Source organism: Eschrichtius robustus, chromosome 18, assembly GCF_028021215.1.
Source record: "Eschrichtius robustus isolate mEscRob2 chromosome 18, mEscRob2.pri, whole genome shotgun sequence".
Classification (NCBI taxonomy): Eukaryota; Metazoa; Chordata; class Mammalia; order Artiodactyla; family Eschrichtiidae; genus Eschrichtius; species Eschrichtius robustus.
Window position 1 is genome coordinate 15,186,649 of NC_090841.1, and position 27,470 is coordinate 15,214,118.

The window sequence follows — 27,470 nt, forward strand, 5'->3', positions numbered from 1 at the left end:
AATTTTTTTAGTTTAGAAATTATGGAACAGATGGCCTTGCTTCAAGAAACATCTTATGAAAGACTTTACCGGTGGGCTCAGAGTAAGTGACTTCTTTTATGCAGTCTAGATTCATGAATATTAGTGTTTGATTTTGTTATTTCACTTAGTCTTTACTTGATATCATTTTGATCTTAGTAATCAAAAACTATTTTTTTAAAAAAAAACTTTATATTTGAACATATTGTCTTTGTATTTGTCTCATAAACATCTACTATCATTCAAGCACTGTCTATGATTAAGGATGGAAATAAAAAAATAAAGTCAGTATTTCTGCCCCAGATTATCTTAAAGTTGATTAGACACTTTTTTGTTATTTACATGACATGTTATTTACATGTAATAGTTACTACAACTATTATAAATGGTGAGTTTTTCTATTACTGCTGTAACAAATTTAACATAATCTTAATGGCTTAAAACAACACAAATTTATTATTTTATAGTTCTGTAGCCAGAAATCACCATGCTAAAATTAAAATGTGGGCAGGGCTGCATTCATTTCTGGAGGCTCTAAGGAGTAGTCTGTTTCCTTGCTCATTCAGTTTGTTGGCATAACTTAGTTCTTTGAGTCTGAGGACTGAGCTCTGAGTTGCCTTGCTGGCTGTCACTGAGGGTCTTTCCCAGCTTCTAGAGGCTGCCTGCATTCTTTGGCTTGTGGCCCCTTCCTCCATCTTCGAAGCCAGTAATGGGTAGATGGAGTCACTTTCTCACTTTGAATCTCTCCCTCCTCTTCTTCCATCTCATATCTCTTAACTCTTCTGCTAGCCTTTTTTACTTTTAAGACCTATATGATTACCTTGGACCCACTTGGGTAATCTGGGAAAATGTCCCTATTTTAAGGTCTGTCACCTTAATTCCATCTGCAAAGTCCCTTTTGCCATGTAAGATGGCATATTCACAGGTTTCAGGGATTAGGGATCTTTGGAGGACCATTATTTTGCCTATCACAAATGGTTTATTTGTTTTAGATTTGCTTTAAAATGTTTCAGTAGTCTGTTCATAGAATTGCCTGTTAAAAACAAAGTAGATAGTTAAGACTTCAAGAATGGAACATGTGCCCAGGATATTTTAATAGATGTTACCAGCTGACTGTTGGAAGGAGTTGGGATTAAATCCAGTTAACCAGTACACTTGTACTTAACTGTGAAAAACCTTATTATCTGTTTCAGATGATTTACTCTTTATCTCCAAAATTTGTTTCTTTTTTTTTTTTAAATATTTATTTATGTATGTACGTATGGCTGTGTTGGGTCTTCGTTGCTGCACATGGGCTTTCTCTAGTTGCGGCGAGCAGGAGCTACTCTTCGTTGCGGTGCGCGGGCTTCTCATTGCGGTGGCTTCTCTTGTTGTGGAGCACAGGCTCTAGGTGCGTGGGCTTCAGTAGTTAGTTGTGGTGCGCGGGCTTCAGTAGTTGTGGCTCGCGGGCTCTAGAGCGCAGGCTCAGTAGTTGTGGCGCATGGGCTCAGTTGCCCTGCGGCATGTGGGCTTTTCCCAGACCAGGGATCGAACCTGTGTCCCCTGAATTGGCAGGCAGATTCTTACCCACTGCGCCACCAGGGAAGCCCCAAAACTTGTTTCTTTTTCTACTTCTCTTGTTTGCACTGTTTACTCCTATTTGGAGTATGGTCTAGCTTTCCCTCTTTATATCCAAATCCTACCTCAGTCTTCAAAGTCAGGCTTAGGTTCTACATCTTCCTGGAACTCTCCACAACTACATTAAGTCATAGTGGCTTTTCCCATCTCTGAACACTAACTGCTGAATATATTTATTTGGTATTCAGTAATTTACTACTCTAACATAACTTTTCATATATGTATGTCTTAGCTCTCCAGTTAGATTTCTGTTTTCATAAAGGCAAGGACATTGCCTCATATTTCTTTGTGCTCCCATGACGTCTAACATGGAAGTTCCAAACTGACATTCTGACTCCTAAGGACTCTGGAGTCATTGTAAGATAGCTCCAGTCCCATACACGTGTATGTTTTTCTCAGTCAGTGTATGCTAGAAAAATATACTGCTAGTGTGAGGTCCTCATATTCCAAAAGGTTGGGAACTTCTGAACATACTCTGAGTTTTTTGAGCAGAGTAGACATTTAATAAGTATTTTATAGATAGGATAGTAAAATAAAGGACATATTGGTGTAGAGATTTTTTAAACAGTTTGAAATTATAATCTTAATACTATATATTAGTTACCCATATAAACATTTTAGCAAACTGCTTGAAGATTGCTCCCAAGGTAAGGAACTGGTCATATATGTTTGGTACTCCCTTCCCTCCTTGACATTGCCATGTGTATAGCAGTTATTTAGTGCATGTTTGTTCACTGACTGGTTTTTTCAGAACCCTAGTTTTTTATAATAATAAAATATGTGTGGGTTTCCCTGGTGGCACAGTGGTTAAGAATCCATGTGCTAATGCAGGGGACATGGGTTCGAGCCCTGGTCCGGGAAGATCCCATATGCTGTGGAGCAACTAAGCCTGAGCGCCACAACTACTGAGCCTGCGCTCTAGAGCCTGTGAGCCACAACTGCCGAGCCCACGTGCTGCAACTGCTGAGGCCCGCGCACCTGGAGCCTGTGCTCCACAACAAGAGAGGCCACCGCAATGAGAAGCCTGCGCACCGCAACGAAGAGTAGCCCCCGCTTGCTTCAACTAGAGAAAGCCCATGCGCAGCAACAAAAACCCAACACAGCCAAAAAGAAAAAAAAAAAGAAAAAAAAAATATATGTATGTGGTATGCCAGATAGCAGATGTGGTCATTTGAAGTTATATAGGTATTTAAGCTTACATTTTTAGTTTGACAGCATGAACTAGTTTTTGATTGGCATGTTCTCTAGGCTTTTCCAAGCATTTTTTTAATGCAGTATTTAGACTCTGGCTGTACAACAGATGTAATAAAGACCTAATTTTAATTTAACAAGTGTTATAATGTTATAATGATTATATAACACAATAAGTGTTACAATGATTTTTCAGGTGAATGCAGAACATTGACACAAGAATCATGTGACATATCTCCAGTACTGACTCAGGCAATGGAAGCCCTGCAGGATAGACCTGTCTTATATAAGTGGGTGACTTTTTCCTAATTAAAAAAAAAAACAACTTACTTTTTCTTCGATAATTTACATTGACTTTCAGTATTATCAAATTCATATATAATAGTTTGAGCAATATAATAATTTACAGTGATGTTTTTATCTCATCTCGGTACCATTGGGGCATCAGCTTATTTGCATATTATTACTTGCTGTAGAATGCAACATGGAGATGAAAACCAAGGTGTCCCTGTATCTAGACTACCTCTTATTTGTGTAGAGGCTAAGGGCTTTTCCCCAATCTGTCATCTCGTTAACGACCTAGGAATTGTATGTAACTAAAACTCCTGTATCACCCCTGCCCCGGAGAGAAGGTCGAATAGACTGACAAATAATAATTACCCAGAGATGAAAAAAGAAAATTTAAAATGAGAATTCCATTAGTAGGACTCAAGAAAGAAAGAGTTCAGGTATTTGATCCTGTAAGTTATGTCAGCCAAGTGCTATGTGATAATGCTTTGGATAAGAACTTTATGCATTATTAACATAAATTTTTTATTATTCTGTATTTTAATTTTCTTTTACTTTTCATATAAAATAGAAGTAAATACCTTTTTACTTTTAATGCCTGGAATAGTATGGAAATAGGAAGACCAAGTGGGGAGTTAAAATTCAGGAAACAGAAAGCCAGGGGACTCCTGCATAGGCATTAACCCTGCTCTGAGTGATGCCTTTCATATGCTTATATATTTTTAGAGGATTTCCTTCTTACTCTGTTTTCTGATTGGAGCATTACTTGTCCTGTAATAAGGTTCTAGAACACAAATGCTGGACAGCTACATAAAACAATAACAGCCCAGTGCTACTTACTGAGTACTCACTATGTGTTAAGCACAGTTCTAAGTGCGGCACACTTAACATCAATAAAACGTTGCCTTCAAATTGCTTTGTTTTATTGAACAAATAAACAGATCCACTTTAATGAATATATTAATCGCTTTTCTAAAAGTCAAGTCTCAAGTGCTTTGTGGCTCAAGTAGTCTGTGGTGGGGAAGGGGGTGAATATTAGAGGAAACTCCCCCCAGGAAGTAGGTATGAAATGACTTCTTAAGGTTGATAAGCATTTTCCAGGACGAAAAGGGAGGAGAGAACATCCCAGGTTGAGGGAACAGCAGGTGCAAAGGTGTAGATTGAGGAGGGACATGTACCTTTAGGAAACTGCAAAAGTTTGCCCTGGCTGTTGGGTTAGTAGCAGGAGCTGGATCATAATAGCCCTGCATGTTGTGCAGGTGCCTGTGATAAGCTGATGTTCACTCTTGACCACCAGCTCCGCAGATCTTACTGACTTCGAAATTTCTTTCCCAGCTTTTTCATTGTAAGGTATTGGTGTTTGATTATGAGAGTCTTTTGGTACTTAAAACATTTGGTGTTTGTTTAATAATGTGTAACATCGTCCACAGATTCATAATTGTTCACAAGGTTAATCTTTTTAAAAAAAATGCCTTTGTCTGTTTTGGGCATCTGAAAAGGTCAGCTGACTTCTACCATATAAACATATTTTTTCTAAATTTTGATTCTTGATCAACACTTGGAAAGGAGCAATATTGCATAATGGTTTAAAAGGTGGGCTCTGAGTTAGATTTTTTGATGAACCCATGCACCTTTATAAGCTTCAGTTTCTCGAGCTGTAAAATGAGGATAAAAATAGTGCCTGTCTTGCCGGGTTGTTGGGAAGATTAAATTAGAATGTTCCCATAAGGTGTTTAGCATAATGCTTTGCTCATCACAAAATATTAGCTATTATTTCCATTTTGAAAGGAGATAAACTGGAAAGTTTTCAACTAAAGAGAAGTGTATTTAAGGCCTGCACGACAGTAAGGCAAAATGCTTGAAAGACAAATAGAACTAAAATAGGCAAAGACTTAACTCCCAAGGGCAGACAGGGGATGGGGGCAGTAGTGCAGTATGGAAGGTTGTAAGAAGCATTTGCGGGTTGAATGGGGAAGAGGGAGGACTTTAGTGACAGTTAAGTACCATAAGATGAATAAAAAAGAGAAAAAAAGAGAAAATGGGCCTTTCATCTTAAGTATCACCTATTTCCAAAAGTGGTGGTTTCTTTAAATTTAGGGAAAACTTAATAGTATATCATGTTAACCACCAGATGGCACTATATGAACTTGATTTAAGTGATGTGTAAAAGCTTCACTGTTCATTATTGTGTCTCACATGTGTAAGTATCACGTACAAGAAAATGTCAGTTATTGAAGTCTTTGGGGAAAGTTGCCATACTCAGTTTTTCTTAGGTATTATATAACTGGAATGCTAATGCATTATTGACTTTTAATAAATCAAGTACAGAAGTTTCTTCAGAAAGAAATTTATTACAAGTAGAAATGAACAAATTGATGTTGTCTTCTTTCCATTGGTAAACCTTCAGCATATAAATTATTAAAGAACATAGTAATATGTGCAATGCTGATTTTTCTTCATTTTTTTATTTGTTGCATTTCTTAGAGAGGTTTTTACACTATTTTATCTTTTAATTCTTTTTTGGACAAATTTTTTCATCTTTTAATTTGCTTTTTGACCAGAATTTTTCTTTTTCTACTATGGCTAGATATAAAAAAAATGGAGATTTAAATTTTTATTTTAACTAGAGGCATTTTAGAATATTTACATAATTTTAACAGTCACCTTTGTAAAGCTGCATTTTCAGTTTTTGACCTTTGTTGGAAGAGAATCCGTTTTGGTCAAAGAAATTTTCTTCTGTCTCTCGGAAAAGATGTTTCATGTCTTCAGGTATCATTGAAGGTTCCTTTTAGTTCATGCTGTTCTTCAAATTATACCTATTGCAGGAAAATAAGCATTAATATTGTTTATTTATATTTTGTAGTAAACAGATTCTAGTGTGTGTCAGGCTTCTTAAATTGCCCCTCCCCCCATTTAAAATGCCAGTGGATTCACTGGTTTCTAATATAACTTGTGGTCACAGTGAATAGTCCTAGAAACAGAAGTTACATTGTTTCTGTTTATTACACAGCCATTTGGGTCCAGAGGGTGAAGATTAGTTTTACATATTTAAGAAGTTAAAAGTTTGTGAATTTTGTGCTGTCATAAGGAGTCGTCTGATCACAAGTCATTTCATGGAATTGATGATCATTTAAAGCAGGGGCCCCCAACCCCCCGGGCTGCAGACCAGTACGGGTCCTCGGCCTGCTAGGAGCCACGGGGCCGCACAGCCGGGGGTGAGCGGTGAGCTAGCAAGGCTTCATCTGCTGCTCCCCGTCGCTCGCGTTACAGCCTGAGCCATCCCCCCCACTCCCCCGGCCCTTCTGTGGAAGAATTGTCTTCCACGAAACGCGTCCCTGGTGCCGAAAAGGTTGGGGACCGCTGATTTAAAGGAATGCATTCTTTACCCTGAACTTTATAATTTGACAGCATGAGGCAAAAAATAGAAATAAGCATTTTGGTTCTAATTTATTTGAAAAAATAGAAAGTGAATGCAAGGCAATTGTGTACTTTAGCAACACTTAGCTTGATACTGCGTTTTCATCTTGACGTATATCTGGTATGTCACTTCAGGGTGTTTCAAAACCATTTCTTCCTCTGTTACTGATTCCAAATCCCAGCATTCTTTCTTAGGCATAAAAAGATGCACCTTTAGGTTGAATTATCATTATGATAAAGTTATTTCATAAATATTTTTTGTTGTTTAAAACAGTATTGCTTGAGAGAATTGTGTAACAAAGCTTTAGATATCTTAGAAAGTGCATGAATAGTTTGATGTAACCATTAGGAAGAAAAGCAACTAACTGTTTGTTAATAACTTGTTTCTTCTAGGTATACCTTAGATGAGTTTGGAACAGCCAGAAGAAGTACAGTTGTTCGTGGATTTATCGATGCTCTTACAAGAGGGGGCCCAGGAGGTACACCTAGACCCATTGAAATGCACTCCCATGACCCTTTGAGGTATAGTAGTCAGACAGTATTGGAGTATTCGATGTTTTTCTGAAGGAAATCTTTACTAACATTTAGTTTTTTCATTAGATATGTAGGAGATATGTTGGCTTGGCTCCATCAGGCCACTGCTTCTGAAAAAGAACACCTTGAAGCTCTCTTAAAGCATGTAACTACACAAGGTGGGTCCTCTGATTGTTACCGCTCATGCCCAGATCTAGTAAATCACGCAGGACTTCTCTGTTTCTGTTCTTATTGCTGTTTTCTTCTCGGAGGTAAACTCTTCACACTGGGTGATTTAGTAAGCATCCTAATTAAACTTCCTGTCTCTCGTTTCCCCCTTTTTCTGTTAGTAGACTTTCTTTTCCATCACTTTCATTTTGTCACACAGCTGATCACATTTTTATACTGGACCCTTGGGACCTTTCCTTGTAAGCCTAGACCCCTCTGCTTCACTTTTAAGGCATCTCTGGAGTGCCTGGCCTACATTATCTCAGCCTCCATCCTTTAAAGGCAAAAGGTGATGTTCTCTTCATTTTATTTATGAGTACACAGGCTCAGTCAGTGACTGGCTTAAGGTCGTTAAGCTACGACTTCTTTCATTTCTACTATCCAGCCCCTTTTTTCATTCTCATGTGACTATTTTAAAGTTTTTTGAATAATTACCTATGTACTGGGACTTCCCTGGTGGTCCAGTGGTCAAGAATCTGCCTTCCAGTGCAGGGAACGCGGGTTTGATCCCTGGTCGGGGAACTAAGATCCCGCATGCTGCGGGGCAACTAAGCCCGTGCGCCACAACTAGAGAGCCTGCGTGCCGCAAACTACAGAGCCCATGCGCCCTGGAGCCTGCGCACCACAACTAGAGAGAAGCCCACATGCTGCAATGAAGAGCCTGCGCGTCGCAGCGAAAGATCCTGCATGCCTCAGAGAAGACCCAGTGTGCCGCAACTAAGACCTGATGCAGCCAAATAAATAAATAAATAAAAAATAATTAGCTATGTACTAAATATACCTAAAATTTTGGTCTTGATTTCAAAGAAGAAAAATGATTATTTTTGAGTTGCAAACGTCTGTTTACAGAATTTCAAATCTTCTTAGTTGTGACTACCTTAAGACGCCTGTTGTAGAAGGGGTTAGTAGATAATTAAGTTGCTCTGGCTTTGATAGGAAATGAAGAGAGATGTTGTGGCTGGTATCACTTACCTATTTTGAACAGCTCAGCCCCACGTCATCCTGGTTCAGCACGTCATCTGCAGGAGAGGCCAGTGTACGAATGGGTGCAGGACTTAACCTCCTCGTTTTTAACTCTTTGATATTGAGACTAGATTCAGCATATATGATAGGTTGGCACAAAGTCTGCACTTTTTAAAGTTGTTTTCTGTTATGCTAATTATCCCGTTTAAAAGAATGTATTTGTTAAAAGATGTAGGAAAATTTACATGAGAGGTAACATTAAGAAGTGGGAAGAAAATAATTGGAGTTAGAAATAAGTTATTCTGTGGGAATGGCATGAATTCTTCTAAACCTGAGTCTCTCCATCTGTAAAAAATGAAGGTGGTTACAAGCAGTACATGTCAAGTACCCAGTACAGACCTCGATAAATAGTCAATAATCAGTAAATGTCGGTTTTTCCATTAGATTGCAAGGCGTGTTTTCCATCTTTATACCCGTAGTTTGTGTGCTTAGCACTGCTGCCTAGGGTAAGGAGTTTGTGGAACGAATGCTAATACATCTGCACATCACCTCCTTCAGTTAATAAATTTCACAGTCTGTTTTTCATACATTTACTCTTTTTCACGAAGAAATAATGTTCATTAATCAACAGTCAAATCAATTGATAAGGCTTTAGACTCATTAATATAATTAGTAATGTCCTAAAGATATTAAACTTAATAAAATATCGTTAATTGTTATTTTAAATGTTCATTAATGCCATTAATCATATGTATTAGTGTTTGTTAATTTTCTAAACTTACGTTAAGCAAAGTGTAATATGGAAAAAAAATTTTAGTTATGTTATAATTAATTGTAGGTGTTGAAGAAAATACTCAGGAAGTTGTTGGACATATTACTGAGGGTGTGTGCAGGCCTCTAAAGGTAAAATAGTTTGTTTTTATATATGTTATATGGTAGCTGGTTAAATTAGTGACTTATTCTGATTTTAAAGAAACCAGCTTGAATTCAGGCTGTAATTTTGTCAAATTAACACATGTAGGGTAATAAAACACATTTTAAAATAATCATTGCCAATTTTCTATGCAAGAGGTTTTTGTATACTCATATACATGTATTTATAAAATATCATTTTAGCAGATCACATTCGTTAGTATTATGACGTACTCCAAAATCTAAATGTTTTCAAAAGCATTTGTTTATTGAACATCTCTTGTGTATGTCCTGTTCTACCAAATGCTGCAGAGATGTAAGAGAACCAGAAAGCACAATGTCTGTGTTTAGAATCCAGTTAGGAAACAAGAAGACACATATGTTATCAGCAGCTTAATAAGCATAGATGTAATATAATATGTAAGTAAGCACATTCAGTGTGGTTTAGATTGTATTTGTTAATTAGGGAATATAAAGTAAGGGAAAGATTAGTGAGGGATGGATTTTAATTAGAAAAGATTCCTAGTAGTTAAACTTGAGCATATCAAGTTAATCTTGAACTAGATCTGAGATATTGCCCTGGCAGTATTATAATTGGCCAAATAGGTTGGTGCTAATTCAAGATTTATCTGCTTTCCTATTCTCTAACAGAAAGAAACTTGGTATAGTTGTTTAAAGAGAAGATTTTTTTTTTCATTTTTTTCCTTAATATTCATTCATAGAGCAGTACCTTTTCACTGATAATCTGTTTTTAGGAATGTAACAGCTGCTTTGCAATTTAGTGCTAAGCTAAATTCCATTATATGCTGGTGAAAAACCTCAAGATGACCTCATTGTATTGATTATTTCTGATAGCAATAGCCTTGAACCAAATTCTGTAGGTAATGGATCATTTTTTTGTAGAGCATATCTGTGCTAAAGTTTCTGTGTTGTTTTACCATCCTCTATGATTTAATATTCAGAAATTCTTTATTTAGAAGGAATTTTGTGATTTCTGCAATAATAAAATTTAATCTTTTTAATGCTATTCATACCACATGTGATTAATGAAGAAAAGTTACACTTTTAAGAAATGTTTAGTTTTTTCTTACGTGTTTTTTAATAGGTTCGAATTGAACAAGTAATAGTTGCTGAACCTGGGGCAGTTTTATTATATAAAATTTCTAACCTCCTCAAATTTTATCACCATACAATCAGGTAAGTGGAAAGGTTAAATGTGCTTGTTAAATCCCATGTGACACCTCTTTCAGTTAGAACACAGTGTAATATTTTTTGTATGTATATTCTATGCATGACTTAAGTGTAAATAGTAGAACCTCCACACCATATGAATCATTATATGCACATTATACATACTGTACTTTTGAGGTCCATCATTTCCTTTTCCCTTTCTTCAAGCATAAGTACACACACACACACACACATTTGCACACACAAATGTAGCAGTGTAAGTCTATAATACAAGTATTTTTTGAGTCCTCCTGTATTAGTAAAAGAGATCCATGGCACCTAAAGCAACTATATATTATACTCAGAATAGGGCATAATTAGTAAAATGTCCTATTCTGGATGTTTACATAAATTCTTCTTTAACATTTAGTTTTCCATTAGTGATAAAACAGAACGATAGCTTTATCTCCTCTAAGTAATAGCTGTCTTATCTTCTCTAAATAAAAGTGACTTTATAGATAAGACAAGTGATTCTTATCAGATAAAATATGATCTTCAACTCCAAAATTTGCATTCATTTTCACCTTGCAAATATCTTTTGGTGGTATACATACACTTGAGCCTTATTGTAGATGTCACTATAAGATCGTTATATGTGTAGTTGTGTTAAAAGTGTTCTTCCAAGCTATGTTTTTGATAGTTTTCATATTAGCCTATTAAAAAATGATTTAAAATTACTTTTTATCAAGCATGCCAGTATCAGGAACAGAAGAGTCACTTTCAATACATGAATAGGAGAATATAATAGGGAGTTGTTTTATATACATGCTTGTCTTACATTCTGCCAAAAATGAGAAACCCCATTGGATAAGTCTAAGAAATATCCTTGTAATATAAAATTGAGAATTATGGAATGTAGAATAATTATTTCAAAATGTTATCAGATTTTTCATAATTAGTCTTAATATATTGCTATTTAGGTAGCTGTATAAAAATTGAGAAGCTTTATAATTTACAGGTGTGTTATTGATACGGTATAACAGTTTTAATTTAAAAAACTCAGTATTTAAAAATTATTTTCTCAATAGAGCTATTGATGGAATGGCTTCCTTAAAATTAAAATCAGATCTTCTTGGAAAATCAAGACATGCATTTACTATAATAGAGGAAAAATAGAGACATGGGTTTGCATATTATAAGTGTTTGTTCTAACCCACTGCTTTTCTAAGAGATTGTGAAATATTTAAAACACTGTAGTTTGTTTTCATTTGTTCATCACCTAACTTAAAAGGAAAAAACACCTCATTTTTATATGAAACTAGAGTAATTGTTTTTAATTCACAGGTTATATTCTATATAAAAACTTTTATTTAAATCTAGATCTTCTTAAAGAATTCTACTCAGTTAAAGAGCTGGGTTGTTTTGGCCTGTTTTGCAACCTGAAATATTCTTTGCTTTTAGTGGCATTGTTGGAAATAGTGCAACTACATTGTTGACTACCATTGAAGAAATGCATTTGCTGAGCAAAAAAATATTCTTCAGTAGCTTGAGTCTTCATGCCAGCAAATTAATGGACAAGGTATGTTTGAAAAATGCAATTCTTAAACTATGTGCATGTGAGTTTTTCACATTTAAAAATGTTGTTTTACTGTTTTCATATTGGTGACAGTTTTTTCCCATTCCATTCAGCGTTCTTTTGAGTTCTTCCTGTGAACAACAAAATTCATTTTGAGGCGGCTTACAGGATGTAGGCTTATAATCTGTTCCTGGAACAGTGTAATTTTGAGTCATAATTGGTGGTAGACTCTCAAGCCCTAGTTTCACTACCATTTTTCAATAACCAAAAATTTGTAATTAAAGCAGACTTACTATATTTGATAGGTCAGGGCTAAAATGACATACAGGTTGGAAAGCTTGAACTTTTACTAAATGTTTTTTCTAAACAGCTTATTTAAGTTTTACACTCATGGTCCAGCTTTGTCCTTATGAAATTTATGTTCCTTTGAGTTATACACTGTAATTAATTATGGAAACAAACAAGATAACAAAAAACTCCCACAAAAACAAACAAGGGAACAAAAAACTCCCACAAAAACAAACAACAAAAACCTGAAAGAGTTCTGTGAGAGCTAATATTTTAAATTGAGCATTGTGTTGTGCAGCAGTAAATTGGAAAGACCTTAAGGAATGGGTTTATAATGATCAAATCCTTCTTTGTTTTTATTTCATTATTAAAGACTTAAGTTTTTCAAGGATGCATCACAGTCACCATTCTGGCTTTTTTTTTTTTAATTGTACTGGTCTATCTAACAGCCTGGTTATATTAGACACAGGTTTGTAGAATAGTGTGGAACAGTCAGTAGCAATCCAATCCAAAGTACCTGGTCTATTTTTATATTCCTAAGCTCAGAGAAACCTAATAAGAGTCTGCTTTCTGACCCCCGTGCAAGACTCATATTTTTTTGGAAAAGCAGCATGAATTTGTGGAGCTGGAGTATTTTCCTTATATGTTTTCTTGTATCACAGGAAGTTTACTAACAGTCAGTCAGTTCTCATTATAGATATGTTTACATGAGTTCTTATTTAGACAAAATTTTTCTAAAATCATTCATACATGATATAGGCTTTGAATGTGAGCAAACATGTGCTTGCTAATGAGTACAAAGCAAACAATCAAGGTGTGTTGGTCTCAGGTTACTTTTCCTTTCGTGGAAAATAGTCTAATAAATTGGCGATTACTATAGAATACATGTTTTATGAAAGACGTGCCCAAGGTGCTATGCTAGCACAATAAGAAGAGTATGTATAATAATATACATATACAGAGAGGGAGCTTTCCAGAGAGGGAGTTAACAACAATTGAACTTGAAGGACGTGGGGGATTAGATAGGTAAAAAAGGAGTGGGTAAAGGTCATCCTAAGTAGAGGAAACAAATAGAATATGCAAGCTAAGAGTCATCAGTACACAAATTTTCATTTATTAAAAATCAGTTGGAAACTGGTGTGGCATGTAGATAGGAGAGAGCCAGGTTGCAGACAGGATAGTTAAGGGGTTGTCGAAGTAGTTTTTATGAAAATACATACTCTAAGGAAGAGCTATAAGGAGACAGATTCTTGAGGGCCAAAGATAAACCTTCAAAAGTTGGTGACTGCTTGAATGTGGTTAAATGAGAGGGAAGAGTTCTAAAATAATTCCTAAGTTACCAATCTGGGAATATTGATACTAATCACAAGTATCTGGAATAGAGAGAAAGTGTAAAACTGGGGGGATAAAGATGATGATATTGTCTAAGTTAGACAAGATACATGTGGGATATCCTTCTGCAATCAGTCTGATCTAATAGGGAGCTGTACATCTGGATTTATGGAGTTTTGCATGTAAAAGATAGTTGAATCCATGTGTTTGTCTGAGGTCACTAGGAATCATGTTTAATAAGAGTAGAGCTTCCAGGACACACAGTCTTGAGAAACAGTGACATTTAAGAGAAGAAAATAAGCCCTGCCATGGTAGAATGCTGAGGAAGGGTGATTGGAGAGGCAGGAGAGAAATGAGAAGAGGGTTTTATCAGTAAAGCCAAGAGAATAGACTTTCAAGAAAGAGGGCATAGTTGATGACAGATACTGTATGAAGAGTTCTAGTAAAACGAGGGTGGCGGGCTTGTTATCTTTGTCAGTGTATGGATGATCCATGACTCACTGAGGACAGTTCTCAGTAAGAGACAAGAGCCAAATTGCAGTGTGGGAAACACACATGAGCACGTTACCCAAAGCTTTACCAATTGGAAAACGTCTGGGCCAAAAACTGGAAGTAAAATGTATTAGGCGTTCTTATTATGAAATTTGAAAGAGAATAATAAAGCAAAATGGTAAAAGGAAAGATGGAAGTACATTCCTATGATAAATTAGGAAACAGGAAAACAAAATTGATTATTTGTTGAAAAGGTCAACAAAGTTGACAACCTTCTAGCAATTCTTTAACCAAGGAAAAAATAAAATTTAAAATTATAATATCAGAATTAGAGGTAATAACCAGAGATGAGGATTAAACTTACTAGAGAATACCATATTAAAGTACATAAATTTTATTCTAAAATATGTAAAAAGGATGATGTTAAGAAAATAAAATTGACAAAAAATGATTCAAAATGAGGTAGGGAACTTGAACACACCTAGGGAGGAAAGAAAAATTATTAATGAACATGCTGCTAGACTTAATTCAGGTTATATAGATAGCTTTATTTACACCTACAAGGAACAGAACTCTCCAGAACACAGAAAAATATGGAAAGCTTCCCAGTTCCTTTTAGGTGGTGTAATGCTGACATAAAAACCCTTTAAAGACAGTACAAAAGTGAAAACCTCAAATCAGTCACCTTTTAAGTTTTTAAAAAGGTAAATAATTGTAAAAATAAATCCAGCATTATATTAAAACCAAGTATTGGTTATTCCCAGGAATATAAGAATACTTCAGTGTTAAGAAATATATTAAATGTTTCAGTGTTAAATTATATTCTCATGATGTTTAATTAAATTGTTGAGGGGAAAATATTAGTAAATAAAAAAGTAAAAATACTTCCTTAACCATATAAAGATTAATAAAACTAACAGCCAACCTCATGATTAACATAGAAGCACTAGTAGTATATTCTATTTAAGTCAAGAAAGAACAAGAAAAGAATATTTGCCAATAACACGTTTAAATAATAGAAAGTCCAGATAAAGAAATGACATATAAATATTTTAAAGGAGGAAATATTAGATTATTTGTGGATGCTCTGACTGTACTTCAAAAACCAAGAGAATTAATTGAAAAGTTGTAGAACTAGTAAATGGATTTAGAAAGGTAATTGGTGACAAGATCAATATACAAAGATCAGTAATTTTCAGGGAAGGTGGCAAAGTAGGAAGCACCAGGCATCTGTCACCCCACCTAGATGACAGTTGCACTAGCAGTATTTGTCTAATGTAACTATTTTGGAACTCTGGAGTCTGTTGAAGAATTGCAATTTCTAGGGGAAGGCTCAATAGTAATAAATTGCAGTCAATTTTGGTCAACTTCAACTCTTAGCATAGTTGCAGCTACCCATCTTCCACCCCCAGTGCTGTGGCAGGCAGCTGTACACTTGTTCCTTGAGCACCTTGCACACAGCTTGTAGAGCCAGGGTGAACCAAAAGGAGGACGCTGTCCTCTACACTTCTGGGATCTGTGCTCTCATCCCAGAGTTGTGAAGAGGAAGGTGGCCATTGGTTTTGCACCTCCCCGTTGTGTCAGACACCTCCTCCTCTGGCTCAAGTGACGTCCTGGGGATTTCAAAGGCTAGTGCATTTTTCCACCCCCTTAATTTTTTTCTTTTTCCCATTTTGGGAGTCAGACATTAAAGTTTGGACATTGAAAAGCAACTGTATGTATGAGGAAAATTAGAAAGTGACCACATGTTCAGGGAAAGGAGCAGGCTCAGAAAGACCTGAGAAGAACTTCAGTTTATACCTCAACCTGATCCTTGGCTCAGAGAGAGCCTACAACAATTTTTTTTAAAAACCCCAAAGTAGTAACAGAAAATGGCATCCCTGGAGGAGGGGGAGAATCTGATTTCCAGGGTTAAATTATTACATTCAAATGTTGTTTTCAACAAAAAAAAAATCACAAGGCACACAAAGGAACAGGAAAATATGGCCCATTCAAAGGAAAAAAAAATCAACAGGAACCATTCCTGAAAAAGACCTGATGGCATATCTACTAGATAGAGACTTTAAAACAGTCACGTTAAAGATGAGTCAAGAGAACAGCGTATGAACAAAATGGAAATATCTATTAGAGTTAGAAAAATCTCAAGGGAAACCAAAAAGAAATTCTGGAGTTGAAAAGTATAGTAACTAGCAAACCAAATGAGGAAGCTTTTAAAAAAGACTCTACAGCATGATCAACTGGGATCTATCCCTGGAATGCAAGGATAGTTCAGCCTATGAAAGTCAGTATAATTACCACAGTAACAGAACAAAGGGGGGAAAAAAATCACATGATCATCTCAATTGATGCAGAAAAAGCATTTGACAAAATTCAACACTGTTTTATCATAAAAATACTCAACAAACTAGGAATAGAGGGAAACTACTGCAACATAATAAATGCCATACATGAAAAACCCACAGCTAACATTATACTCAATAGAGTAAGACTTAAAGCTTTTCGTTTAAGATGAGGAACAAGTGAAGGATGCCCACTTTTGCCACTTCTGTTCAATATAGTGCAAGCATTACCTCATTTTATCGTGCTTCTCTTTATTGCACTTTGCAGATAATTGCGTTTTTTTAACAAAGTGAAGTTTTGTGGCAACTCTGTTTAACAAGTCTGTTGGTGCCATTTTCCAACAACATTTGCTCATTTCATGTCTTTGTGTCACATTTTGGTTAATTCTCACAGTATTTCCAACTTCTCATTATTATTTGTTACGGTGTTCTGTGTGATCAGTGATCTTTAATGTTATTATTGTAATTGTTTTTTTGCTTTGTAGTTTTAAATTAAGTTATATACATTGTTTTTTAGACATAATGCCATTGCACTCTTAAAAGACTAAAGTATAGTTTAAACATTTTATGTGCACTGGGAAACCAAAAAATTTGGTCTCCAACATCAGCAAAGCCCTCCATGATGTCCAGCAATCCTGCATGTCCTCAGGCAGCCCCACTTATTTAACTTCCTTTCACTTATTTTCTCAAATCTACCGTACTGTCTCCTACCAGAAGTGCCAAATTTTGCAAAGTTGGATAATAGCCATTTTAAAATATCTTTGCCAATATGAGCAAAAAGTACTATCTTTTTTTTTTTTAATTTAGATTTCAGTTTTTCTAGTGAGAATGAACATTTTAAAATATGTTTATTGGCTGTTTGTGAATTGTTTTCTCATGTCCTTTGCCATTTTCCTACTAGGCTGTATCTTGTTATTTTCTGATATTTTTTATACATTAAGAGTATTATCTGTCATATGTATTATAAATCTTTTCTCCATGTCATCATGTACCATTTAATTTTGCTTGTAGTAGTTTCTGATGCGTCACTTTTAATGTTTACATAGTAAAATCTAACATTTTTTTTTTCCTTATTGTTTCTTCTTTGGGAACATGCCATACAACATACTTCAAAAACTTTCCCACAACAAGAAAATACATGTAGAATTTATTATATGCTAAAGTTAACATCTATCAGTAGGAAAGTGTTCGATTATTTAATAAATTCATTTAAATGTATGTTCTTAGGTCTTCCTGTAGTTTCACTTTTATATCAAATTTTTAATCTACCTGAAGTTTATTTTTGTCCATGCTGGGAAGGAAGGATCATATTAATTTTTCCCAAATGGTTATCCATTTATTTTATTTTATTTTCACTCAGAAAACCCCACTAAGTTCTTAAATACTTTATTTCTCTTATGAAGTTAAAATGAAAGTTGCAGGAAAATAAAATGGCTAATAAAAGGCAAGTTTTAAGCATGGTATCTTCCAGTTAAAACCCAGAATAGGATAGGATAAAAACAGGGAAAGAAAGAATTGTAATTTGAATATATTAAGTACCAATTAATAACTGCAGCCTATGTGAGTTTATAGCAGTGACGGGTTTTCGCTATTATTGTTATTTATTGTTGTCATTATTATCAATAATTGTACCCTGCAATGTTTTTCTTAGATATGAATTGGGTCATATTTAGGGATACTTTAACATTAAATTGAGATTGGAATATGATACTGTTTACAGCTTATGTGTTGCTTATGTATACAACCATTTCAGGTTTCTTTCAGGAATTATCTTTCCTTCACCAAATTTTAATGTTCCATATTTTATGTTAATTAATCTTCATCTTATTCTGCCTCTTGTAAACCATTCATCTCTTCTAAGAAGAGTCTAGGCTTATGAGGAAAACAACACTTACTGCAGAATGGTCTTCATTAGCAAAGCACCCAAGTGGAAATTTTTGTTAATAGAATTTTAAGTGGATAGTAAAATTGTTACGAACAGCTTTTAAAATAAATATAGCCAGAGATGAACTCTTTTCATGATTCCTTCTCTGCTTTTAAAAAGACATATTTGGGAACTAATTCTTTAGTATGAAAAAAGAAAATGCAAGGACATTATTTTATTGAAAGATGTACCTTTTCCCTAACAAAGCATTTGAAGCACTTGAGTATTCAAGTGTGTGTACTCCCTTCCTTATCAGGCTCTCCTGAAACATTCATAACTGTGAATCTAGCAAAGTCTAAAGGGAATATGTCTCTGTACTACAAAAGATACAGTGTCGTATCCCTTTTAGCTAGAGAGACATTTTCTAAAATTCTTTTCACTATAGTAATAGTACAATTCTAATTTAAAAGGTATGGTATGTCATAAAAGAAACCCATATCAAATTAATAGTAGGCAGGATTGATTTGACCAGCTCGGTGGAAAAAAACCCTAAGTGGTCCTTTAAATTTTGATTTAAATTCTAGGATATCATTACTGTTTAGAATCTCTTTTTACTGTTCAAATTATAGTACTTGGACCAGCAGCTTGGATATCACCTAGGAGTTTATTAGTTTATCGGAGATTAAAAAATCTCAGGCCCCACCCCAGACCTACTGAGTCAGAATGTGCATTTTAACCAGATTCCCTGGTCATTCATATGCATGTTAAAGTTTGAAAAGTGCTTTTTTTAGATGAGTATTTTGAGTTTTACATTATTCCTTGCAGATTATTCTGCTAGGAAAAACAAACAAGAACAGTGTTTTCAGCTAAAATGCTTTTTAAATTTTAAGTTATGTGAAATAAAAAGTTGTAGTTATTTGAAGTTATATCAAACAAATGTTAGTTTGCACTCTTAAATTTATCTTGAATAATATTATTGACTTAAAAAATTTAATTCCATAAGTAAGGTAAGGGGAAACTTTTGGAGGTAATGGATATGGTTTATGGAATGTGGTGATGGTTTCATTGTTATGTTACCAAGTAGGGGCTCATGTGCCCGCAGTTCTAGAAAGCCAAACTCTGACAGTGGGTGTTTGCAGCAAAGTAAGGGTTTATTTGCAGGGTACCAAGCAAGGAGAATGGGCAGCTTATGCTCAAAAGATTGGAATTCCTTGATGGCTTTCAGGCAAGGGTTTTTAAAGACAGTGTTAGGGGAGAGGGTCCTAGGATGCGTGATCAGTTTGTAGACCTTCTGGTTGGTTGGTGGTAAGGTAACAGGGTGATGTTTTGGGAATCTTAACCTTCTGGTTTCAACCAGTCTGGGGTCTAGTGCTTGTGGTCAGCAGGTAGTCACCATCCTCCACCTGGATGGGGGGTCTTAGTTTCTCCAGGACAACTCAAAGTATGCATCAGATTGTTATTTATATCCCTTCAGGAGGAACTAGAAGTCTTGTGACTCTGTTGTCCTGATCATTAACTGCTTGGGTCGGCTCTTTGGAACTCACAGAAGGCCTAGGAGGCTAAAGCCTTTTGTTCTACAGACAAGAAATGGGGGACACAGAAGGGCTTTTGTACCTGGGAAGGCCTCACAAGGTCCTGCTTGGTTTCAGTCTCCCCTTTTCTTTGATACTTCTCAGTCCTGAGGGGAACAGGGGTGGGACAAGAAAGAGAGTAAAACTTTGGATAAAGAGGTTGTTCATAAACTCTGTAAGGGAACTTGGTTTTAGGGGAACTTGGTTTCAGGTATATACTTATCTCTAAATTCATCAAGTTGTATACATTAAATATTTACAGCTTTTTGTATGTCAATCATATCTCAATAAAGTGGTTTTGAAAAAAAACACTTTAGTTCCATTTACTGTTAATTACTGGAACATATATGTATTTAGAGTGAAAGGAGTCTACATATAAAATGAAGCAGTTAATTTAAAAATATGAGGGTTTTTGGGATTCCCTGGTGGCGCAGTGGTTGGGAATCCACCTGCCAGTGCAAGGGACATGGGTTCGAGCCCTGGTCTGGGAAGATCCCACGTGCCGTGGAGCAACTAAGCCCGTGTGCCACAACTACTGAAGCCCGCATGCCTAGAGCGCATGCTCTGCAACAAGAGAAGCCACTACAATGAGAAGCCTGCGTACCGCAACGAAGAGTAGCCCCCGCTCGCCGCAGCTAGAGAAAGCCAGGGTGCAGCAGCGAAGACTCAGCGCAGCCAAAAATAAAAAATAAATTAATTAATTAATTAAAAAAATTAAAGTATGTATTAAAAAAATACGAGGGTGTTTGGTGTTGATTTTGTTTTTTGAAAGCGCATGGGCAAGTGGTCTTCTAAGAAGCTACAGTACAGAAAATTGGAGGACCTTAAATGGAAGATATTTCAAAGAATAAAACTAAAGTTGGCAGTGGAATGAGGCTGTAAAAACAGCTTTCGGAACTTTTATGGTGCAACCTTTTCATTTTCCTCTAATAGAGCACGTACCTACAAAGGGATGAAAAACGTCGTAGTAAACAGTCACAAGAAGAATGAGAACTTTGTTCAGTGTTATAGCTCTATGCATTAAAAAAAAAAGAGGTTCTAATATATAGAATGTGAAGTTTTCAGTAGACCAAATGCTTTTAAGTGTGAAATTTTTCTTTATACTTCAACTTTAATAGTTGGGAAATGTACATAAAAGTTATGAATGTATCTTGCATAAAGTTCTTTTGTGCCTTATAATTATTAATATTATTAATCACTTGAATTTTGGATATTTTTATAAAACCTTGTTGATCATCAATATTTACATAATATAAACAGAAAAAGATTAAATGAACTTTCAGGGTAAATGGAGATAAAACTTACAGTATACAATCTTAAACTTACAGTATAATATCTTAAGTTCATTGAATTTTTGTATTTGTATATGTGTTCATTAATCATCACCCAGATTGACATATAAAACATTTCCAGCACCTCAGAAAGCTTCTTCATGCTCCTTCCCAGTCAAAACCCCCCAAAGTCAATCACCATCTGACTTCTGTTTCCTGTTTTTGTGTGCTATTGAAATTCACATAAGTAAATTCATACAGGTGAACTCTTTTGGGTCTGACTTCTTGCATTTAGTATTATATCTGTAAGATTCATCCATGTTGTGTTTAGCAGTAGTTCATTTTTTTTTAACCATGGTGTAATAATTCTAGTATATAAATTTACTACAGTTTATTGATAGATGTTTGTATTGTTTCTATTTCTTAGATATTGTAAATAAAGCGCCTATGAATATTCTTTTACATGTCTTTTGGTGGACATAAGTTTTCATTTCTCTTGTGTGTATACACAGTAATGGAATATCTGGGTTGATAGCTTTCATAGCTTCTGCCAAGCATTTTTGCAAAGTGGTTGTACCAGTTTACTCCACCAGAAATGTGTGGGAATTTGAGTTGCTCCACATCCTCTCCAGTACTTGATATTGTTGGTCTTTAATTTTAGCCATTGTGGAAGTTGTGTGGTGGTATTTCATTTGTGATTTGTACTTTTCTGAAGGCTAATGATGTTGAACAGTTTTTGTGTGTTTATTGACTTCGGAATACATTCTTGTGTTAATCATCATCAGTTTAACAACGTTCTAGAATCTTTTTTAAATTGGATGAATGGGTAGAAAATAGTTTTATAAAGATGACTTCATATTTTGGACTTTTTCTGAGTTCAGATTTATTTGAATGTAATAGAAAAAAGGAACCAAAACTGAAGGAGGTATCAAACTTGACATAACTATTTCTTCACCACAAGAGATACTTTTCCCTTCTGTTTTGTCAGTTTTGGCTTCATGTATTTTTTGGCTCTGTTGTTAGATGCATGTATGTTTATAGTTGTTATATTTTCTTTATAATAAGCATTATAAAATGCCCTCCTTTCTAGCAGCAGTGTTTGTCTTAAAGTCTTTTTTGTCTGAAATTAGTATAGCTACTCTAGCACTCTTTTGGTTATTGTTTGCAAGATACATCTTTTTCTGTCCTTTTACTTTCAGTCTGTTTTTGTCTTTAAAGTGTGTTTCTTGAATACAGCATATAGTTGGGTCATGTATTTCTTTTTTCTTTTATCCATCTGCCAGCCTCTGCTTTTTTGGTTAGCATGTTTACATTTAATTTAATTGCTGATAAAGTAGCATTTATGTCTGCCATTTTGCACCATGTTTTTGTATGTTCTAAGTGTTTTTATTTCTCTGTCCCTCCATTACTGCCTTCTTTTGTGTTAAGTAAATATTTTCTAGTACACTGCTTTAATTCCCTTACTGTTTACATAAATATGTATGTGTATGTGTGTAGTTAGTTATTTTTTTAGTGGTGCCCTGGGAATAATAATTACCATCTTAATTTTTTAATAATCTAGCTGGTTTGGATCAATACCAGCTTATTTTCAATAGTGTACTAAAGCTTTGCTCCTGTATAGCCCCATTTTCCCCTTCCTTTATGATACTGTTGTTACAAATTACATCTTTCTGCATTGTGTGCTTATCAACGTAGATTTAAAATGATTGCTTCATTCAGTTGTCTTTTAAATCCAGGAAAAAGGGGTTACAAGCAGAAAGTACATTAAACTGCCTTTTATATTTACTGATGTCAGAAACTTGACTGCTGTTCTTTATTCTTACAAATTTGAGTTACTGTCTAGTGTCCCTTCATTTTAGCTTGAAGGATTCCCTTTAATATTTCTTTTTTTTTTTTTAATTTTTTTATTTTTGGCTGCGTTGGGTCTTCATTGCTGTGTGCGGGCTTTCTCTAGTTGTGGCGAGCGGGGGCTACTCTTGTGGTGCGCAGGCTTCTCATTGCGGTGGCTTCTCTTGTTGTGGAGCATAGGCTCTAGGTGTGTGGGCTTCAGTAGTTGTGGCACACGGGCTCAGCAATTGTGGCTCGCGGGCTCCAGAGCGCAGGCTCAGTAGTTGTGGTGCACGGGCTTAGTTGCTCTGTGGCATGTGGGATCTTCCCGGACCAGGGCTCGAACCCTTGTCCCCTGCATTGGCAGGTGGGTTCTTAACCACTGTGCCACCAGGGAAGCCCCCTTTTAATATTTCTTGTAGCGCAGTTTTGCCGGTAAAGAATTTTTGGTTTTGTTTATTGGGAATGTCTTAATTTCTTCTTCATTCTTGCAGAGTAGTTTTGGGAATGTCTTAATTTCTTCTTCAACCTTACAGAGTAGTTTTGTTGAATATAGAATTCTTGGTTGACAGTATATTTCTTTCAGCCCTTGAATATATCATCCAGTGTCTTCTGATCTCCATGTCTTCTGATGAGGAATCAACTGTTAGGCTTATTGAGAATCCTTTGTTCAGAATGAGTTACTTCTCTCTTGTTGATTTCAGGATTCGCTCTTTGTCTTTTGACAGTTTGATTATGTGTCCCAGTGTGGATCTATTTAAGTTTATTCTGCTTGGAGTTCATGAACTTCTTGAATGTTTAGATTAATTTTTTAAATCAAATTTGCTAAGTCTTCTCCCACTATTTCTTTAAATATTCTTCTTGCATGCCCCCTTTTTTCCTCCCTCTGAGATCCCCATTGTACTGATGATGATGATGGTGTTGCATAGGTGTCTGAGGCTCTGTTAATTTTCTTTCATTCTTTTTTCCTTCTGTTCCTCACAGCAGTTAATCTTAATTGACCTATCTTCAAGTTCACTGATTATTTATTCTGTCCAGATCTCCTGTTGATTCCCTGTAGTGAATTTTTCATTTCAGTTATTGTGCTTTTTCAACTCCAACATTTTTATTTGGTTATTTTTTTTAACCGTTTCTATCTCTCTATTGATATTCTCTATTTTGTAAGATTTTTTTCTCATACTTTCCTTTAATTCATTAACAGTTTCCTTTAGTTTGTGAACATATTTAAAAGAGCTGATTTAAAGTCTTTGGCTAGTATTTCCAACATCTGGGCTTCCTCAGGGAGTTGCTATTGATTGTTTTTTCTGTAAATGATCATACTTTTTTGTTTGTTGGCATGTCTCATAATTTGTGTTTTTGTTGCTTTTATGAAGGAGGGAGGATTTTCAGAGGTCCATACTTTGCCATTCCTGCTGATGTCACTTATGTATTAACTTTTATACATGAAACATTCTTAATATAAATACTGATATTATAAAATTCTTATGCCTTTCTATCTACCTGACATGAGAGTGTGGTGTTACATGGATTTCTGAGTACCAGATTTTGTTTCATTTACAAAATCTGACTATATTCGTATTATAAGTACTTCAAAAAATGTTTTGAAAAAATTCACAGGCACCTCTTCTTGGATATCATGATGGTGTCAAGTAGAGATGATGAACGTAGCCAGTTAATAAGTATGAGAGGGGCTTCCCTGGTGGCGCAGTGGTTGAGAGTCTGCCTGCTAATGCAGGGGACACGGGTTCGAGCCCTGGTCTGGGAGGATCCCACATGCCGCGGAGCAACTAGACCCATGAGCCACAACTACTGAGCCTGCGCGTCTGGAGCCTGTGCTCCGTCCGCAACAAGAGAGGCCACGATAGTGAGAGGCCCACGCACCGTGATGAAGAGTGGCCCCCGCTTGCCGCAACTAGAGAAAGCCCTAGCACAGAAACGAAGACCCAACATAGCAATCAATCAATCAATTAAAAAAAAATCTTTAAAAAAAAAAATAAGTATGAGATGCTCTACTCAGTAGTTGAGATGCAGCAATCCCATTTAATCTTTACAGAATCCCTCTGAGCCTCTGAGAATTTAAATAACTTTTCCAAGGTCACACAACTAGTAAGTGCTAGTTACAAAATGTAAAATTAATCTCTTTAACTCCAGAATTCAAGATTTTAGTGGCAGTGTTGTACTGTTTCTGTGAAGTGTGTGGCTCATGGACCAGGGTCCTGAAAACCACCTGGGGTGCTTGTTGAAAGATAGATTTCTAGACCCTGAACCTATACATATTGAGCCACAGTATCTGAGATTGGGGCATGCAGGTGAGTGATGATTCTCAATAATATTGTAGTAGGTGAAGTGCTGGTCTCTGGATTACTTCTTTCTTAAGACGAGCTAAAAAACAAAACAGCAGGCCATTTCAAATCCATATGAAAATATAATTCTACAATTCAAAGACTGCTAAGTTTCCTCGTAATTTTTTGAATTAAAGTACAAATTCTGTACTTTTAATTGTGATATATTCTGAGATAATCTAACAAAAAACTTTTGCATCACTTTCTGTGCTGATTTTGATTAGTGTGATAAAAAATAAGCTATTGATAGATAATAGATTTTGTAATGTGTCAGCAAAGCTTTACATCTTTCATATGAATTATTTTACTGTGAACTGGCATTTATTTAGACACTAAAATTTAGTAGAAAAATATAAGCAGTGGATAAGTCATCCTTCATTTTAGGTTGAACTCCCACCGCCTGATCTTGGACCAAGTTCTGCATTAAATCAGACACTCATGTTGTTGCGTGAAGTTTTGGCATCTCATGATTCTTCAGTTGTACCATTAGATGCCCGTCAAGCCGATTTTGTGCAGGTGTGTTGTAAATTCACTTTTAATGATTCTTATTGCTCCTCTATTGTACATTCTTTTGAAATTCTGGCACTTTATAACCCATGTATCTTGACAATCCTTCCCATTGCTTTTTCCTTCAAATATTAAACCAGTTCCCTCTAATTTAAAAAGTAAATATTCAGTGATGCTTGTTTTAAAAACTATTACAGTTATGGTACCATTTAATCTTTTTCTTACGCACTTTTGTAAGTTGGCCCGCTCCCCATTAGTTTGACATTCATTCTGAAGCGCCGTTAACACAGACCTGTATCACTGGTTGGGAAATAAAGAATACATTTGATTTTATTTTTCATTTATAGGTTTTATCATGTGTCTTGGATCCTCTTCTCCAGATGTGTACTGTATCAGCCAGCAATTTAGGCACGGCTGACATGGCTACCTTCATGGTCAATTCACTATATATGATGAAGACAACATTAGCTCTGTTTGAATTCACTGACAGACGTCTGGAAATGCTACAGTTCCAGGTTAATTTTGCCATAAAATGACTGCTCACTGTGATGAAATCTTTTTTCTGTACATGATCTCAGTTACCGGCTTTAAGATAATTTCAGTGACCTGATTTATATGAATCCCTTGTTATAGTCTGATGGAACCCCCCCCCCCGCCCCCATGCATATTCAGTATTTTAGTTTCGTTTTGGAGAAGCCAGAATATGTAACAGGTAAGATATTTTATTCAAGCCATAGTATGTGGTGGTAGAATGGAGCTTTTCTGACTAATTTGAGCTGTTATTCTGTATGCAGATTTCAGTTTCTATACTGTGAATAACGTGCTATATTTTTCAAGCTGTGTAGCTAGTGCAGAAGGTGTTGCAGAGGACAGATATATTTTTATCTATGTGTAAATCAGTGTTAGGCACAACATTACAGTTTGTTATAGCAGTCACTCTGGTCCTATAAGCCAAGTGGTATCACTCAAGAGTCACAACAAGGCCATTTATAAAATTTACCAGATACTTGGCTTTTGATTTTGAAATAGTGATTTTTGGTATATAAAATGTTTAAAAAAAACCAACAACTCTGAGTCTTCTTTGTCATCACAAGTATATAAACAATTTGGCAGTGGCTACAGTAAAAATTTGTCGTTTTGGGTTTTTCTAAGGAATGAGTTTGAGACCTCTAAATTTGTGATATTTTCTACTTTCTGATTCTTTTAAAAGAAATATAATGAAGTATGATTAATTTTTCTTTTTTGCATAATTGTTTAAGTATAATTAGTAAAATCTTTTCTAAAAATATTCATTGGTTTTTAATGTATTTATCACTGATTCAACCGGAAACTCTGCCATTTGTCTAAATCTCTACTCAAGATGTGCACATATATCTGTTGTCCAGCAATCTGTTTTATCACCAATTATCTTTGTTTCTCAAATAATCCAAAATCGTTTTTTGCATTCCAAGAGGACAATCCTCACCATGTAAGTGCTTACTAAGCCTGCATCATTCTTGCTGATGGGCTGGTGGCCGGCGCTGGTCACGTGGACCAGCCAGAGTCAGTGTGGAGAGGACTGGGCAAGGGTGTGGATGCTGGAGGGCACGGGCCCCACAGTGATAGTTTTCCTTGTCGAGTAAAAGAGTCTTGATTTTCAGATCTTTTCTATCACTAGTCTATTAATTTTCTTCCATTCTTTCTTCTTCCAGTGTTTCAAGTAAGAAATCTAGGCTAGTCTGATTCTCTTTTGTTTGTGATAACC

General features: G+C 35.6%; 1 protein-coding gene across 2 annotated transcripts in view; it reads left to right on the forward strand.

The window, feature by feature from the left end:
• Window positions 1-27,470, forward strand: part of COG6 (component of oligomeric golgi complex 6) — a 61,096-nt gene that overhangs the window by 14,563 nt on the left and 19,063 nt on the right. For both annotated transcript variants that reach the window (XM_068526834.1, XM_068526833.1), the window contains 9 exons: window positions 12-82; window positions 3,023-3,116; window positions 6,925-7,053; window positions 7,132-7,223; window positions 9,074-9,138; window positions 10,253-10,344; window positions 11,779-11,896; window positions 25,604-25,735; window positions 26,074-26,241. In XM_068526834.1, the coding sequence (XP_068382935.1) occupies window positions 12-82; window positions 3,023-3,116; window positions 6,925-7,053; window positions 7,132-7,223; window positions 9,074-9,138; window positions 10,253-10,344; window positions 11,779-11,896; window positions 25,604-25,735; window positions 26,074-26,241 (961 nt within the window). The remainder of the gene's footprint in view (window positions 1-11; window positions 83-3,022; window positions 3,117-6,924; window positions 7,054-7,131; window positions 7,224-9,073; window positions 9,139-10,252; window positions 10,345-11,778; window positions 11,897-25,603; window positions 25,736-26,073; window positions 26,242-27,470) is intronic.